This window comes from Gasterosteus aculeatus, chromosome Y (assembly GCF_964276395.1).
Source record: "Gasterosteus aculeatus chromosome Y, fGasAcu3.hap1.1, whole genome shotgun sequence".
Taxonomy (NCBI): Eukaryota; Metazoa; Chordata; class Actinopteri; order Perciformes; family Gasterosteidae; genus Gasterosteus; species Gasterosteus aculeatus.
In genome coordinates, this window is record NC_135709.1 from 1710260 (window position 1) to 1726968 (window position 16709).

At 52.8% G+C, this 16709-nt stretch overlaps 3 protein-coding genes across 5 annotated transcripts; 1 reads left to right on the plus strand and 2 right to left on the minus strand.

Annotated features, from left to right (window-relative positions):
- Positions 1–112: 112 nt before the first annotated feature.
- Positions 113–3153, plus strand: LOC120809266 (anamorsin). 2 transcript variants are annotated; one of them, XM_040162948.2, is made up of 9 exons: positions 113–209; positions 544–725; positions 818–961; positions 1169–1248; positions 1372–1531; positions 2238–2311; positions 2484–2602; positions 2706–2781; positions 2854–3153. In XM_040162948.2, exons 2-9 carry the CDS (start codon positions 578–580, stop codon positions 2962–2964), a joined length of 912 nt encoding a protein of 303 aa, XP_040018882.2. In that variant the 5' UTR covers positions 113–209; positions 544–577; the 3' UTR covers positions 2965–3153. The 2 variants fall into 2 exon arrangements, with proteins under 2 accessions (XP_040018882.2, XP_040018880.2); XM_040162946.2 differs by lacking the exon at positions 113–209 and having other exon boundaries at positions 578–725; positions 2235–2311.
- Positions 3146–9643, minus strand: LOC144390757 (protein arginine N-methyltransferase 7-like). Of its 2 annotated transcripts, XM_078097096.1 has the most exons (17): positions 9414–9643; positions 8830–8866; positions 6774–6923; positions 6527–6635; positions 6311–6423; positions 5964–6193; positions 5707–5887; positions 5480–5607; positions 5228–5378; positions 5054–5137; positions 4930–4977; positions 4756–4842; positions 4477–4638; positions 4303–4377; positions 3756–3916; positions 3574–3670; positions 3146–3496 (listed from the first exon to the last, which is right to left on the minus strand). In XM_078097096.1, the coding sequence occupies exons 1-17, from the start codon at positions 9506–9508 to the stop codon at positions 3338–3340; spliced, it is 2067 nt and encodes a 688-aa protein (XP_077953222.1). In that variant the 5' UTR covers positions 9509–9643; the 3' UTR covers positions 3146–3337. The 2 variants fall into 2 exon arrangements, with proteins under 2 accessions (XP_077953222.1, XP_077953221.1); XM_078097095.1 differs by having other exon boundaries at positions 5964–6423.
- A 912-nt stretch (positions 9644–10555) lies between these two features.
- LOC144390756 (exocyst complex component 3-like protein) lies at positions 10556–16656 on the minus strand. Its single transcript, XM_078097094.1, has 15 exons — positions 16453–16656; positions 15064–15248; positions 14764–14983; positions 14464–14670; positions 14037–14233; positions 13732–13950; positions 13567–13637; positions 12921–13038; positions 12683–12808; positions 12363–12463; positions 12151–12264; positions 11785–12055; positions 11422–11577; positions 11182–11315; positions 10556–11074 (listed from the first exon to the last, which is right to left on the minus strand). The coding sequence occupies exons 1-15, from the start codon at positions 16493–16495 to the stop codon at positions 10888–10890; spliced, it is 2349 nt and encodes a 782-aa protein (XP_077953220.1). The 5' UTR covers positions 16496–16656; the 3' UTR covers positions 10556–10887.
- Positions 16657–16709: the final 53 nt, after the last annotated feature.

A 16709-nucleotide genomic window follows, 5' to 3' on the forward strand; every position in this document is an offset into this window, starting at 1 on the left:
ATGTTTTAGACTATAATTGGAATTGTTTTAAAAGATGTCCACGATGAACAGCCTTCTACGTTTGACCTGTTAAAGCCAAACATTACAACAACGATTGTATTTTGAAAAATCTGACCGGAAGCCTATAAACCCTTAGTCAACATTAGGTAAGTTCGAGAACATCCGATTGACGTTGTCGTTTGTTTCAGGTATTCAACCACAAGACACGCGTAAGTACAAAGACAAAAGGCGTGAGTACATTATAAAGCTTAAAAACCTCGTGAACTCAATAACCAGCATGTGCGACGCGCGACGACGCGTTTCTGTTCACCTGCCGATCAACAAGCTAACAGGCTAACTGTCGGTTAGCCTCGTGAACCGCTCACATTATGGAAGTAAGAGAAGAAGAGCGCTTAAGGAACCGTTCCACCGGTTCCTTTTCACGTAACGCCGCTCTTCCACATTGTCGACCTTGTTGTTCGCGTTATGACGTAGGGCCGCGATGACGAAACGTTGCCGTGGCGCCGCGTTTGTTTTGACTGCGTTGCGTCGCGTCACGTCCAGGTAGCGGACCCGCTGTCCCCTGCCGCGCGGAGACATGGCGGAGCTGGGCGTCCGGGCCGGAGACGAGGTGCTGTTGGTGTGGGCGCAGCCGTCGGCCCCCGCGGCCCTCGAGCAGCACGCGGAGGAAGTGGGAGCCGCTGGCTGCCGCGTGTCGGTGGAGAACATGGAGCGGCTGCTGCTCTGTGAGTGACCCGCGCTCGGTGAACCACGTGTGATCGCCCCACGTGCAGTGAAACGATCCTCTGCTTTCCCCTTCCCCCCCCACCACACACAGCATCCCACCCGGCCTCCACCTTTGACTGGGTGCTGTCTGGCCTCCTGGCTGACAGCTCCTCCGCCCACAGCGCCGAGACGCTGGCTGAAATGGCCCGAGTGCTCAAACCTGGTGGGAAGCTGGTCCTGGATGAAGCGGTCACAGGTGAACCGAACGTTTATAGGCTGAGCATTGGGCCGGACAACGGGAGGATGTACGCTGTATTTTATTGGAACTTTAAGGGGGGGGGGGATCCTGATGCCACTATATTGCGAAATGCAATAGAAAAACATGCTATGAATCCACCTGGGCCGGGAGTCGTTCTCCTCGGGGTGTCCCAGCGCGTTTGACTGCTTTCCTCCTGTGGGGCAGGAGCTGAGGCGCGGAGCGTGAGGACTGTGGAGAAGCTGGTGTCTGCTCTGAAGCTGTCCGGCTTCATGTCGGTGACGGAGGTGGGCTACGCAGAAGACCTGGAACGGAAACATCTGCACCGGTGACACCCCACACGGCAGAATGTCTCCCTTTTGACCCGTCGACCCTCTCTCCTGTTTGCCCCCCCCCCCCCCATCATCCAGGTCAGTAAAGCAGAACTGAGTGCAGAGGCGTTGAGCTCCCTCAGGACAGCCACTGGTTACCAAGGCAACACTCTGTCTAAAGTCCGCGTGTCGGCCTCCAAGCCGGCCTTCGAGGTGGGATCCTCCAGCCAGATTAAACTCTCGTTCAGGAAGAAGCCAGGTAGGTTCAAGTTTGTTTGTTTTCTTGTTTTTTGTCCACACGTTAAGCTGAAGGAGTCCGATGGGTCAGACCCGTCTAAACTGTAACGTGTCTCATTATGGTCCAAAACCACCGTTAGACCTTTTCAAATCTCACACGATTGGATGACGGTCACATGAATAGACACACCAGCTTTTGAACAAATGTTTAGTTCACGTCAAATGGACTGTGTCCATTACAAACATAAATGTCCCCCGTTCGATGCACCGTACCGGATTCTAGCTTTAGCTCATTTGCATCTGTAGTTACAGGGTGACTTGATACAAAGGTGGAAGCACTGAAAAGAACACGCAACACAAATTGAAACTGAAATTAGCCGAAGATGTACTTTATGGTTTGAACCTTTTTTTTCCTAGATATTAAACATCAATAATAATTTCAATCCTTTGACGAGAATTTCAGTGTCAATTCTTGACACTGAAAATATTGGTTTTGGAAAAAAATACCCTTTGTCTTGTTGCCATTTAGACTCTGATTAAACACGTTTGATCCTTTGCAAGGCATTTGTTAGCTTTGGCAGCTGCACGTGTTTGAACATCCGCGTCATCTGCATGCATTTCTTTGGACGTTCTTTTAGTTCTCGGTTTCTCGTCTGTTTAACGAAATGCGTCGCTGAGCAGCACGCTTTGATTTGGTCAGTTCACACAAAAACCCCTTTTCCCAGCAGAGAAACCAGCTCTGGATCCCGACGCGGCCAAAATGTGGACGCTGTCAGCCAACGACATGGACGACGACGACGTGGTGAGTCGTTCAATGCACTTTCCGAGACATGTCCTGCACAGGGAGACATGTCCTGCACAGGGAGACATGTCCTGCACAGGGAGTGCGATTTAGTGGGATCTCGTGGACTATGGGACTATTTGGGAATACCTCTGATGACTACTGACTGTCACTCGTCCCCGCTGCACCACAGGACCTCGTGGACTCCGACGCTCTACTGGACGAGGAGGACCTGAAGAAGCCGGACCCGGCTTCTCTTAAAGCCCCCACGTGTGGAGAAGGGTCAGCCAAGAAGAAAGCCTGCAAGAACTGGTGAGTTCAGCCCGGTTGTTTAAAGCATAGGACCAAAACACGGGAGCAGGAAGGAAAGCATGTAAACGCACAGATGACGACGACGTGCTCCTCGTCTGTGCAGCACGTGTGGCCTCGCTGAGGAGCAGGAGAGTAAAGGGAAAGCGAAGACCGATCTACCAAAGTCCGCCTGTGGAAGCGTGAGTAGATTCTCTTGACGTTTGTCGAGTTCTAACCCAGCAAAGCTTTTCAATGGCGCGTCCTTGTGGCAGTGTTACCTGGGCGACGCGTTCCGGTGTGCCAGCTGCCCGTACGCGGGGATGCCGGCCTTCAAGCCGGGCGAGAAGATCGTGCTGGACAAGAAGACGCTGACCGAAGCTTGACACGCCGCAGCGTTGAATATCACATTCCTCCGTCCAGAGACACGACTTCCTCTGCAGCAGCGTCGCTTTGTGTGATGTTTGGAGACGGCGGCGTTATTTATTGTTTTCAATAACTGTCCCGTTTAATGATTTCTTATGTACATGTTGCCTTTTGCGATCGAACACATTAAAGCCAGTCTTCTTCCTGAACACAACGTTTATTGAAGTGAATGTGGCCAAACAAGCGGCAGGTGAAACGTCCTCGTGTCAGCAGAACAACATTTTCATCCGCTCGCTTTTGGGAAGCACTTGACACGACTTGCTAACGTCCGAACGCCGCCGCCAGTCGGGAACAAGAGCGCCTCGCGTCAAATGTGCACCAGTCCCTTCAGCGTCACGGCGACGCCACGCCGAAGTCCATCTTGACGTCTCCCAGCGCGGGTTCAAAGGTGACGCTGTAGGTCACCGCGCCTCGGCCGTCCCCCGAGGTCTCCCACGGCGACCGGAGGAAGTACACTCCCTGCTTCCTGTGGCGGCTCCACTGGCACTCGCCCTGCGAGGGCGGCACAGACAAGGTGAAGGCTAAAGAACAAACGGCGGCTGCAAAGACGGGCGGCGGCGGCGCGATACCTGCTCCCCGACTGGCCCGATCAGTCCCGCGCTGACCGTGATGTCAGCGGTGAGGTGGTATTCCATCCACAACGCGACGCCATGGCAACGGCCTTTCCTGCAGAAGACGTTCAGAACCCCCGCTGTAAACATCGGAAAACCACCCGGCTGTGCTTCGCTCGCTGCGCGGCGCCGCCGCCTACCTCACGAAGGGCAGCGAGCCCCGGCTGCTGATTGGCCGCTGGGGAACGAGTTGCGTGAAGTCAAAAGCCATGACCTGTGCCGACCGGGTCACGGCGCGGCACGGGTACTCCCACAGCGGGTGGGGCTCCGCCTCGCGGGACTCACGGAAATCCAAGGATCTCTGCAGGGGGAAGTTTTTATTATTTTATATGAACAACATCGCAGAAATAAAGCGTCTTAAGTTTGAATGTGGCGCTCAAATCTGTGACGGCAATTCATAGACGACAATATTTAAAACTTAATTTCAACGCCCTTCAATCCTCAACAAATGTTAAACATATTTAAGGATTCCAAACATCTTTTGAGGTTCTCAAATTGATGATGTCATCGCCCTGAAGGAAAGAGTGAAACTAAAGTGAAATGAGGCGGAAATATTTCAGTTTTATATTATTGTGATTTTTTTGGGAAATATTTTGTTATATTTAAATCTATTTTACAGTGTGACTTTTTTTTATTAGTATTCTCCTTCTACCTGTAGATCGTACTAGGTGTGAAAATGAAATTCACCTGGACCATCTCATCCATAGCGGAGACATCGAAGCCCTCGCACGTCCCACACGGCGCTCTGATCTTCCACAAGTCCTTAAGACACGAGGACAAAGCCGCACGCGGCGTCACACACACACACACACACGCAAACGTCAGGCGTCCGTATGCGCGACAACGTCCCGTCTCCCTCACCTGGAACTCCACGGCCACCACGTGGAGAGCGGCGGCGCGGGGCAGGACGGTGGCGTCGGGCCGCAGCAGGCCCGCCAGGGCGGTCCGACGGTACCAGAAGGTCAGGGAGTGCCAGGGCAGCAGGCTGGTGCTGAAGTAGGGTTCGCCCATCAGGACGGAGACCTGCGGGGGGGAGGGGGACGCCCACGTCATGAGCTAAGGGCGCCACGCGTGGCCGATGTCTTTGTACGCCGTAGCGCCGCGAGAGCAGCTCGCCCTTCAAAAAAAAAAAAGGGGTACCTGCTTCCCTGCGAGGCCGCCGCTGCTCAGCTGCTCCGCCCGGACCTCCAGCTCGACGCCTCCTTCCATGGAGTTGGCCTCCAGCACCTGCAGATGAGAATGCGCCGCGTCACGGCTGCTGTTGTTGTTGTTGTTGTTTTTGTTGTTGCTCCCGAAGCTGCGCTGCTCGTTTACCTGCTCAATGAGCTGTTTCGACATGCGGGAGTTTTCCAGAGCGTAGACCTGCAGAGGAGCAAGCAGTCAGAGACGCAGTGTTCTATTTGGGTGGGGGTGGGTGGGGGAAGGCGGCGCCCGCTACCTTCTTGGCTCCCATCATGTGGGCGAAGACAGGAAGCAGACTTCCGTCGCTGACGCCGAGGCAGACGCTGTCCTCCTTCAGGACCTGTTGGGGACACAGCGGGGGGGGCGGGGGAATCACACCAGCACCCTCGCACCGACCGCCCCCCCCCCCCTCCCCTCCCCTCCCACTCACGCTGCGCAGCGCGCTGACGTAGCTCTCCGTGCGCCGCCGGTCGTTGAGTTCGCCGAAACGCGGCCTGGTCCAAACCAGGTGGGCCTGGCAGGTGCAGCAGGGCCGGGGGGGCGGGGCGTCGGCCAGCGGGGGCGGGGCGTCGGCCTGCTGGCTGCGGGAGCGGAACCACAGCGGGACAAAAGAGGGAGTGAGTGAGTGCCGCCGTGGTTTTTGCCTTGTGATGTGACCGCGGGCGGCGGGCGGGCGGGGTACCTGTGGTGCCGCAGGCCGTACCACAGGCTGTAGTCGTCGCGGCGCACGGTCAGACTCAGCTCCTCAGATTCCGCCACTCCGCTCTCTGCGGGCAGGAAGTAAACACTCTGCATCCAGTGGTCCCGCCACTGAAAAATGATTGGCTCTTGAATCTTCCCTCGTAATCGATCTGCGAAGCCTTATTTCAACGTTCGATGGGTGTGACGTCGCTCAGCACTGGAACTCACCGGAGCCATCCGGGCCTCTGGGTAAGTCCAGCTGGGCGCCATGGAGCACACCACGCTTCCACCGGGGTCCATGTCCAGGTCCCACCAAGACAGAACCACCTGGGCCCGACCGCCACAGCGAGCGACGAACCGGGAGGTGTGGGACTGGGGCGCGCTGCTCACGGGCTTACTGAAGTCCACACTGAGGGGGGGAGCAAACCAAAGCTGAAAGAAGAAGAAGAAGAGGTGGAGGAGGAGGAGGAGCGTCCCTCCCGTACCTGAACATGGTGCAGAGCGGGCCGAGCGGGGTGAAGCTGTGAGGGGACACCTGGCTCAGCTGGATGTCGCACACCGAATGGACCCCGGCGCAGCGGCCCACGGCGGGCGGGGCCGCCAGGCGGGCCCCCTCCACCTCCACCGGCCGCAGCTGAGCCCAGCTCCACAGCAGCGGCGACTCCACCAGCTGGGCGTAGACGGTGGCCCGGTGGGGGACGGCCTCGCAGGGCTCCTGCAGGGGGGGGCGGAGGGGACACCACACGATGTGACGCTGATCTTCAGCCGCATGCCGGAGAGCATCTCTACCGGTGTGAAGCCTAAAGTACTGCGCATAGCGTATCGTGCACACCTGGAGGAGGTTGCGGTGGGCGTGTTCATAGCTGGGCAGCGCGCCTTCTCCTATCAGCTCGGTATCGAACAGCTCCGTGATCACAACGTTGGCCTTCTCCTGCATGTCGCCATCTGCGTTCGGGTTACAGACACAAAACACAACCGGCATCAAACGTCTGGTCGCGCTCCTCGTGGCGGCCCGGCGCTCGCCGTGGCGCAGCGGCGCTGTGTGAACCTGCGCCCGCGGTGACGTCCGTGGAGTGTTTGTTGATGATCTTGATCTTTTCGGCGAAGCCGTTCTTTTGCACGATGCGCCGCGCCGCCTCAGCCGTGGGCTTGAAAACCTGCCGACACGAAGGAGACGCTGAGGAGGACGGGGAAGCTGCAAATGATGCCACCTCACGCAAGAAAATGTTTTCGTATACACGTAATCTTCTTCTCATCAGTCATCTTTTTCCTCTGGTCCAGCGCAGCCTCTGTACCTCCACAGCGTAGCAGAAGTCGGCTCCGGCAGTGACGGCCATCATGGACAGCAGTCCCGTTCCCGTCCCGATGTCCAGGACGACGACCCGCTCACCGCGAGCCTTTACTCTGGCTACGGCAGCCCGGATGCCCTCGTAGTACTTCTTATTCTGGAGGCACAAAGGACAGCAGCTGCCTCAATGCACAGGGAGGCAAAGTCTGTGTGTGGCGCCTCATTGCCTCGGTTCTCTTGTTCTAGGAAATACATTAATGACTGGAGTATAAATATCTACAGTAAGGAGTATATATATCTACAGTATGAATATCTACACTAAGGAGTATAAATATCTACAGTATGGAGTATAAATATCTACATTATGAATATTAACAGTATAGAGTATAAATATCTACACTAAGGAGTATAAATATCTACAGTATGAATATCTACAGTAGGGAGTATAAATATCTACAGTATAAATATCTACACTAAGGAGTATAAATATCTACAGTATGAATATCTACAGTATGGAGTATAAATATCTACAGTATGGAGTATAAATATCTACAGTATAAATATCTACAGTATGGAGTATAAATATCTACAGTATAAATATCTACAGTATGGAGTATAAATATCTACACTAAGGAGTATAAATATCTACAGTATGAATATCTACAGTAGGGAGTATAAATATCTACAGTATGGAGTATGAATATCTACAGTATGAATATCTACAGTATGGAGTATAAATATCTACACTAAGGAGTATAAATATCTACGGTATAAATATCTACACTAAGGAGTATAAATATCTACAGTAGGGAGTATAAATATCTACACTAAGGAGTATAAATATCTACAGTATGAAGTATGAATATCTACAGTATGAAGTATGAATATCTACAGTAGGGAGTATAAATATCTACAGTATGAAGTATGAATATCTACAGTATGGAGTATAAATATCTACAGTATGAATATCTACAGTATAAATATCTACAGTAGGGAGTATAAATATCTACAGTATAAATATCTACAGTAGGGAGTATAAATATCTACAGTATGAATATCTACAGTAGGGAGTATAAATATCTACAGTATGAATATCTACAGTAGGGAGTATAAATATCTACAGTATGAATATCTACAGTAGGGAGTATAAATATCTACAGTATGAAGTATGAATATCTACAGTATGGAGTATAAATATCTACAGTATGAATATCTACAGTATAAATATCTACAGTAGGGAGTATAAATATCTACAGTATGAATATCTACAGTAGGGAGTATAAATATCTACAGTATGAATATCTACAGTAGGGAGTATAAATATCTACAGTATGAATATCTACAGTAGGGAGTATAAATATCTACAGTATGAAGTATGAATATCTACAGTATGGAGTATAAATATCTACAGTATGAATATCTACAGTATAAATATCTACAGTAGGGAGTATAAATATCTCTATAGTGAATGGGCCGTACTCCTGTATTTCTGTTTTCTAGTCTGCAGATCATCAATTAGCCGTTTATTCTTGTGAATGAAGTGAAGACAGCAGGTACCACACACAGTGACACCTGCCATCAGTCACTAACATGGGCGCAGCAGAGGCACCCAAATGGTCACAGCACTTGGTTGTGCATCACATTTTATTTAACGAAAGGTTATTTGTTATACTTCCATGCCTATTATCAGAATAGTATTGATGTCATTGATGTTAATGCCTTGATATGCTTTAAACTATGCTTGGACTTAATTGCCATAGCGGAGACCATTATGATGCCTGCTTTGCTTCAACTAGCAAATAAATGAGGGTGCGGACGGTTTAACCACAGAATCTTTAGGTCATGTCTTATACCAACAATGAACATAAGAGTTTTCTCCTAAAAAGCCTCATTTTGGAGAGAATCTACATCTTTGTAGATGGTGCTTTGTGACACGGGCAGGTCCAGGACGATGAGAGTACGTAAAGGCGGCGTCCCGTCAAGCAAAGGTCTCGTTTTAACAGCAAACACAGGAGGGTCATGAGAGACATTTTCATGAATTCATCCAGCAGAGGCCGACTCACCCGGTCATGGTCATGTAGCATATCTGCGTAACAGGACCTGAAAGACAAACAGCACAACACATTCAGGTGTGTTTACTATTGGTGTTTTGGTTTCGAGTCGCTGGCAGCTGATCATTTCTTTTTATTATTATAGAAATCAATGCTAGCCACAGGTACTGCTGGATGAACACGTAATATAAAACACCTAAACTCTTTATTTTGTATTAAAGGGTGCATTGGAATTAAACGCCTTCAGAGCCCTAAAGGTCAGTAGCTTTAGTGGTTTAACAAGCAAAAGTGACTAATATGATGAATACAGTACACGCCGTTATGAAATGCACCCTAATAAGTAACGTGTGTGTATATATATATATATATATATATATATATATATATACGCATGTATATTAGAACCCACATCACTGGGGAATGTGCACACGCGTGAATAGTGCAGATATTCCCTCGACCGTGACCAGAACACTAAAGAAATAAAGTTGTCTTCCTTGCTGCCGGCGGCGCGCGCTCATTCTACACATCGAACGCGCCACTGAGCCGGAAGTGGATGCTAGGCTCGGGGCTAGCATCAGCGCTAGCATGAGCGCTACCTGGCGATCTCCTGGTGGTAGTCGCACTCCTCGCTCTCCTCCACCCGCTCCGAGGCGCCGGCGCTCGGCACGCTTCCTCCGCAAAAGGCCGCCATTCCCGCCAGGACCGTAAAAACCCTTCCGGCTGTTGGTTTTTCAGAATATCGTACGACGCGTTACTGCGCTACTGATGCGGCATTGCACCGATGGAGGCCGCCATCTTTTCCCAGCGACGTCACACTTTTTAGGTCACGTGCACTCTCTCCTCTTTTAACCATTAGATATAAAATAAGACAATTCTTTGTTAGTAGTGAGGAAATATACAGGATTAGGTCGGAAAGGCGGTAAAGTGAACACAGACATAGTAAAAAAAAACACATATTCAATTTGATATTTTTTATTCAAATATCGCACTTTTCACAATATTTTTGCACAATTTCAGAAACGGTGAATAAACAACAACATACATTTATACTACTACTAATTGCAACTACAGAACATACAAAGCATATGCAGAAATAATAGCATACAAAATAAAAATCGAAAAAATCGCAATATCATGAATAATATAAAAAGAAAAAACAGGACTCTTAAGGCACAAACTCTAACTACGGACACATATCACATGCAATGCAGGCTGTTACTATTCTTCCAGCCTTTATCCAAAGAGTATTTATGTTTTAGATACATTTGAAACTCCAAACTTTGGCTTGTAAACTTACATTTGGCAAAAAACAATCACTAAATGTATGATATACAAACATTGAGCGTCGACTAACATCTAAATCTGTCATCTAAATGTTTTGCAGGGTACAACTTGATTATAACCCTAAATAACACCACGCTCATCTTATTTGTGTAATATTTCTTGGGTAATCCCTTACACATATATATATATATATATATATATATATATATATATTATATAATATGCGGCATTGCACCGCAATATATATATATATATATATATATATATATATATATATATATATATATATATATATATATATATGTATATATAATTTTATATATATTATATATATATATCCAGTGTGGAGGAGACAGACAAACTGAGAACAGATATCCCATGCTGGCCTTTGGTGGAGGAGATCAGCATCCACGCAGGTATCAGACCTGAGTTCACCTGTTCAAACTAGTTTGGCTCCATCGTCCTTCTGTTGTCATCTGGAGTAAATTACAGAGACTCTGACGCAAAACCTGCATGCGTATGTGTTTTTAAACGGCACCACAACTGCAGCTGCAAGAGGAATAACATGAGTACCTAAAAAAATAAACAAGTTTGCTTGACAAAGCATTTATTTATTTATGTCTTTACAACGTGCTTTTAAAAAAACAAACAATAACAGCAGAAACATAATACATAAATACAATAAATACAGATTAAAAAGCCCAATATGAACAGCAGGACGGGTCCTGATCTTTGTCCCTTTGTCCCCGAGCAATGGACTTCGCTGGGACACAGGTGGAGGCAGCGTCACACACACTTGGCGGTGGGCAGGCAGAAGGCCATGGTGGAGGGCGGCACCAGGATGTCGGTGAAGATGGGCCGGTACCCCGCGGGCGGAGGCGGGGCGCTCTGCTCCAACAGGTCCAGCACCGCCCCCCTGATGTCCCTGGAGACATCACCACGGATGTCCAGCAGCACAGACACGTGCTCTTCGCTGCGGGGGAACGAGGGAGGGGGGGGGGAAGAAAAACAAAAACACACGGCCCATGAAGTGCAGCTCGTCCGATGATAAGCGGCGTGGACGATGGAGGACTCACTCACCTGATGTCGGGGTACTTGGCCGCGAGTCCAGAGACTTCCAGAGTGAGCATGCTGGGGTCTTTCAGTCGGATGAAGTCGGCGAGGACGGGTAGCAGGAACAAAGGGTTCACCTCAGGAACCGAGCCTTCGCCCTCCTGCACACGGCAACGCGGGAACGATGAAGACGGCAGCGAACCCGCGAACCTGTCTCATCTCCTAACGGCCCGTTTGTAACGAGAAAAAGAGTCGGCTGCCCCTCACCAGGCCGTGGAGGACTTCCCTGAACCGCGCGTCGTCCTGGACCATCTGCTGGGCGAGCTGCCCCCTCTCCTCGGCGCTGCGACACACCAGCCTCTTCTGCATGAGGGCCCGGACGTACTCCACCACCGTGAGCCACTGGGCCTCCTCCTGCAGGCGCTGCATGGGGAGCACGCACACAGCACACGCTTTGGAGCGATGGCGGGGGTTCAAACTAGTAAGATCGTACCACGTGACTTGCATTAACACGCATCCTGCACGTTCATCTGCAACCGCTGAACCTTTGGACAACATGCCGTGGGCAAAATGTGGCCCCAAAGCAGCCGTACCGCTGAGGAGCCGAACGCCATCCGCGCGGATTCAGACCTGTCTGCAGGGCGGCCGCACGCGGCCGTGCATCTCCACGTGGCGCTCCAGGACGTGGCACAGCTTGGGGGTGGGGTCTCCCCGGACCAGCCAGGATCGGGTCAGGAGGCCCGGGAGGAAGGGCTGGAGGTCCAGCAGGAGCTGGTCCATCGCCAGGCGACACGCCCGTCTCACGGCCCGGTCCAGAGCTGCCAGGGGGTTGGGAGGGGTCCGGGAGAAAGCTCCCGCCGAGCAGGACGACTGCTGCTTCTGCAGACGCTCTGTGGAGTTTCTGCAGTGATGGGGACGACCAGTTCAATCACGCCGCCACCAAACAATGTTACGCTCTGTGTGTCCCAAACATCTGCGCGATAAACCCCATCTCACTTGAGGATGATGCAGTTGCTGATGGAGGCCAGCAGATAGTGGAGGTAGAACTTATTCTTGTTGCTCGGATCCCTGCGGTGCTCCTTCCCAAATTCCACCAGAGCTTCTCGAAACCTGGGATGTGAAGGGATGGAGGTGAAGGTAAGGTGGGGTCAGGGGGGGTTAATGCTTCCGTGCCTGCGGCCGCAAGCTCAGCCTGCACCAATGCGCACCTGTTCAGGAGGTTCTCCATCTCATGCAGTCCCATTCGTATGGTCTGATCGCGCAGGTGCTCCCCGATCATCCGGGCCACCCGGGCGTTCTCCTCCAGCATCTGCCACGGCCCCACAAACAGACCAGCACAGAACATCACCCTCTACTGCAGCAACGTGTTACTGCTGAATACTGTGATCCCGACAGGGCAGTTCAGAGCGAGAAGGGTTGGAAGAAGAGACAAGGTTTCACTCCTTTTAGGACGGATCTGTACTCGGACATTTTCACTGAGGATCTAGCTGGTAAGATGATAATATCGATAAGATGTGTGCGTGTTTACCTGTGTGATGATGGTGGGCAAGCTAGTGTGGTAGAAACCTTCATGGTCTGTATCTGGTTCCTGGTCCCTCTGCCAGTCTTGCAACTCCACTTGGAGGGCTTTGTGCATCCACTGCGACACACTCTTCTGCACGCGCACACGCCAGCAGTTTTTATTTGGTTGATGGCAACTGTCAATCATATAGATCTACAGCACCAGTGTTTTAGGGCTTTGCGTAAAGAAGAAGTGGTGAACTCACCCGAACGCTCTGCACGTATTTGTTCTGCAACTGCTCCAGTCCCCCGGCGGAGACCAGAGGCCCCAGTTCCAGGTCCTGCATCTCAGCCACCAGCTCTGGGTCGCCCATCATGTCCGGGCTTCAGACAGCGACATCGCCACAGTCAACAGCTTTACAAAGAGCTTTTCTCCACACGCATCCCTTTACTAACCTCACAAACCCCAAACCCGAGGTGTTTACGAGGCATGAGGTAAAAGATTTAATAGATTCAAGAAGCTCTCGAGGAAAATCGTTGCTTCTGTGACGACGGAACATTGCGGCATCGAGGCGGGACGTAGTGGAAGGTGGATTTTTGGTCCATCCGTCAACATGAGCTCAGAGAGACGACACCCACAGGACGCCGAGGGAAGGATGCAAGATGATAAGCCAGAGAAGGAAACGGGGGGGAAACATGCTTTTGTTAAAAAAAGCAATCGCCTGGAACTGAAGTGAAAGGTCGAGAGTCTGCAGAGACAACGGACAGACTCTTTTATAGCGGACAGCTTGCTCATTTGCTCGGACGCGTTCGATGACCCCCCCCCCCCCCCCCCTCCCCCCGCCTGACTACAGTGTTCTAAATGTACCCAATGCACGCAAAGCAGAGTCCACGCAGGCCCCCGAATCTCACCCGTTGTAGATGTGCAGCACCCAGTTGAGCACAGCAAAGATCTCCCCGCTCTCCAGGTCCCAGCCGCTGACCTAGACCACAAGCACCCATTACCGACGCATGTAAACGGTGGGGCAACGGGGGGCAACGGGGGGCGGGTCCCTCCCTCCCTCCCTCCTCACTGACCTGCAGCAGGTGAGCCTGCAGCCAGCGGTGGCCGGCCCTCAGGTAGGCCCCCGTCAGCCGGTAGTGCGGCGGCACGCAGTGCTCCAGCAGGTGGCGCACGGTGGCCAGGTCGGCCATGACGCCGTGCTGCAGGGCCGCCAGGTGGCCCGCCAGGCCCGGGCCGCGCGCGTGCAGGTAGGAAACGCTGCGGAGACGCGCCGAGACCGCCTCCTCCAGCACCTGGGGGGGGCAAGGCGACGGAAGGGTTACTGAGATGGGGGCGTTTGTTGGGGGGGGGGGAAGAAACTCGACGGTGTGCCGCGTGCCTCGAAGAAGCGCGCCCTCCAGCGGCGGGGGCGTCCCGGCGGCGGCCCGCCGGGGTCGGTGGGGCCCCCGCGCTCCTCCAGCGCGGCGCGGTCCAGGGCCTCCTCCCGCTCCACGATCCTCACCGCGGACACGAACGGCGTGGGGTTCTGGCGGGCCGAAGCCAGGGCGCCGCTCACCACCGCCCACAGCTCCTTGCCTGCGGCGCCCGGGAGGACGCGGGGGGGGGGGGCGGAGAATCCCATTAATCGATGTGCCTTTGCAGAAGCGAGACCCTTTGGTTCCTTTACGCGGTTTTCTGAACATGAAGTTCCTTCCCAGCGTGGAAACCGGGAGGAAAGATGACGGACACGTGTACATTTCCATCTCCAAATTTCCAAAAAACAAGCAGAGTGACCGCGTGGCGCCGACGTGAACGCGGGTCCTCACCCAGGGCGTCCACCAGCCGCCCGACGCCGGAGAAGTATCCGGCCACCAGCTCCCGGTCGCCCGCGCTGAGCGCGCTCCCCGCCGCCCCGCCGGGGAGCTGCCGCAGGACGTCGCCCCGCCAGCGCTCCAGATCCATCAGACGGGCGTGGGCCTCCAGGAGCCGCCGGGACTCCACCAGGCGCTCCGTCTCCAACACCATGCCCCGCACTGCGGACGGGAAAAAGAGGGCGGAGGTCATTTCCTCAGACAACTCATGCGGTGTTGGTTTGTCTCCCCCCCCCCCCCCCGATGGGACCTCACCGGAGTAGAGGCGCGGCAGGTTGCTGACGGCGGCGAGCAGCTGGCGGTGGCCGACGGACACTTCCCTCAGCCCCTCCAGGGTCTCCGCCGCCCCGGCGTTGCGACTGGACTCCAGCCCCGCTTTCTTCAGGGCGTGGGACGCGTCCCTCAGCTCCAACCGGGCCTCCCGCAGCTGCTGCAGGCCCCAGCCCACCCCCTCCAGGTACGACTGCACCATGGACTGCGAGGAAAGAAGCAGCAGCATCGTTTGATAAACGGAGGCGACGTCGTATCATCATGTGTGTGTGTGTGTGATGTCACCTTTAGCCTGGCGTGAACGGAGGAGGTCCTCTGACTCTCCCTCTTCCTGTATTGGCCCAGTCGCTCCAGGTGCTCAGGCCGGCAGAAGACCCCCGAGGCCCACTTCAGCGCCGCCCCGCGGGCCAGAGACTCGGCCCGCTCCACCTCCGGCCACACCGCCGCCGCCGCCGCCGCCGCCGCCGCTTCTGACCCCCGAGCACAGAGTCGTGTGAGCGCACCAGGCCTCTGGAGATCTCTCCTCACTTACTCAAAAACAGCATTTTTTTGTCGGCTCGAATGTCAAATTTGTTTAGATCCTACAAAAGGGAATGTCAGAATTCCGTGGAGAACCATACGCATTTTTCCCCAAAATGTAAAATTGCGGAGGAGGCCTGATTAAGTGGCGATGATGGAGTCAAGGCGCCGTTCAGCTAAAGAGGGAAATTATAATGATGCGTTGAAATATCACCTGGTTAAATGTGTAGTTACTGAGAAACTTGAACGAATCCAGATGTTTGAGGAGATGAATAGACTAAATACAAACGCAGATGATTTATTCGCTGCCATTAAACTACCAATGACCAGATGTGTTTTACTCAATGAAAATAGAATCTTTCATTTCATCATTATTGGATAAACTTTGACCCTTTTTTTGGGGGGGTAAGCGAGACCTCGTGTCTCAGGCAGAGACAACGCTTCCATTCGGGGGACTCGTCCTCATTGGTCTTCGTTTTGACTGATTACGCGAGTTAGGACTACAACGGGACTGTGTCTCTCTCACTGGAGGTCACGGGACTCCCTGCTGTTCCTCACCACACGCACACGCACACGCCGGTGCTGGACGCTCATCTGCAGCAACAAGCCTCCGGGCTCAACAACAACAAGGCCGTTAAAACCACTAAAAACAGTAAAAAGTTCTCCGTGTTTGCGTTCGACTCCGGGAACAGGAGGCCGACCCGTCGACCCGTCGACCCGTCGACCCGAGGTCGTGCACGCAGGGCTGTTTCTAATGCACGTCTCCTTCCTGAAGGGACACGCGTGCGTCTCACCGACAGAAAGTCCAAAGATGCTTCGGCGGTCGGATTATGCAAACTTCAGGATCCCCGTTGGAGGGTTTGAACGGACGAAAGGGACTAAATGTCTGGTTATTGATACGTCTGCTGCACCGACTTGACGCCTCATCACGCCGACAGGCAAACGCCCGCCAATCGACGATCACTCAACGCCCGAATAACTCGTCATTCAAACCTCAGGCAGCTTTCTGTTTCGCCTCGAAGACCACCGTGTCGCCGCATTCGTCCTTCTCTCGCTATTGGCAGGCTTTAGAAGAAATGGGCGTCGGCCTTCCAGCGATGTTGTCAACTGGCAAAGTGTGTGTCTGTGTGTGTGTGCGTGTGCGCGTTCAGGTACCTTCTGGTTGGTCTCCTCCATTCTCGTGGTCCCCGGCAGACATTGAGTTTGGTCCTCCGACAACTGCCTTCTCCCCCGAGGCACTGAGGGCGAGGGACGCAAATGAGAGCGAGGAGAAGGCGGCGGCGTGGAGGAGAGAGGCCACAGATCCATTCTACTGACTGCTCGCTCTCTCTCTCTCTGACACACATCCTCTGCTGAGAGGCCAGCAGGAAAGGGAGGGAGCCGGGGGAGGAGAGGGGAGAGAGTGCTGTAAT

Coding starts and splice junctions, on each gene's coding strand:
- LOC120809266 (XM_040162946.2), top strand. CDS start 578: ATGGCGGAGCTGGGCGTCCGGGCCGGAGACGAGGTGCTGTTGGTGTGG. Junction 1,249..1,371: donor GCTTCATGTCGGTGACGGAG/GTGGGCTACGCA, acceptor CCCATCATCCAG/GTCAGTAAAGCAGAACTGAG. Junction 2,312..2,483: donor ACATGGACGACGACGACGTG/GTGAGTCGTTCA, acceptor GCTGCACCACAG/GACCTCGTGGACTCCGACGC.
- LOC144390757 (XM_078097095.1), bottom strand. CDS start 9,508: ATGGCGGCCTTTTGCGGAGGAAGCGTGCCGAGCGCCGGCGCCTCGGAG. Junction 3,917..4,302: donor CTATGGATGAGATGGTCCAG/GTGAATTTCATT, acceptor TTCCCCCTGCAG/AGATCCTTGGATTTCCGTGA. Junction 3,497..3,573: donor TCGGGCCAGTCGGGGAGCAG/GTATCGCGCCGC, acceptor CCGCCCTCGCAG/GGCGAGTGCCAGTGGAGCCG.
- LOC144390756 (XM_078097094.1), bottom strand. CDS start 16,495: ATGTCTGCCGGGGACCACGAGAATGGAGGAGACCAACCAGAAG. Junction 15,249..16,452: donor TGGAGGAGACCAACCAGAAG/GTACCTGAACGC, acceptor CTCGGGGGTCAG/AAGCGGCGGCGGCGGCGGCG. Junction 14,984..15,063: donor CCGTTCACGCCAGGCTAAAG/GTGACATCACAC, acceptor CTTTCCTCGCAG/TCCATGGTGCAGTCGTACCT.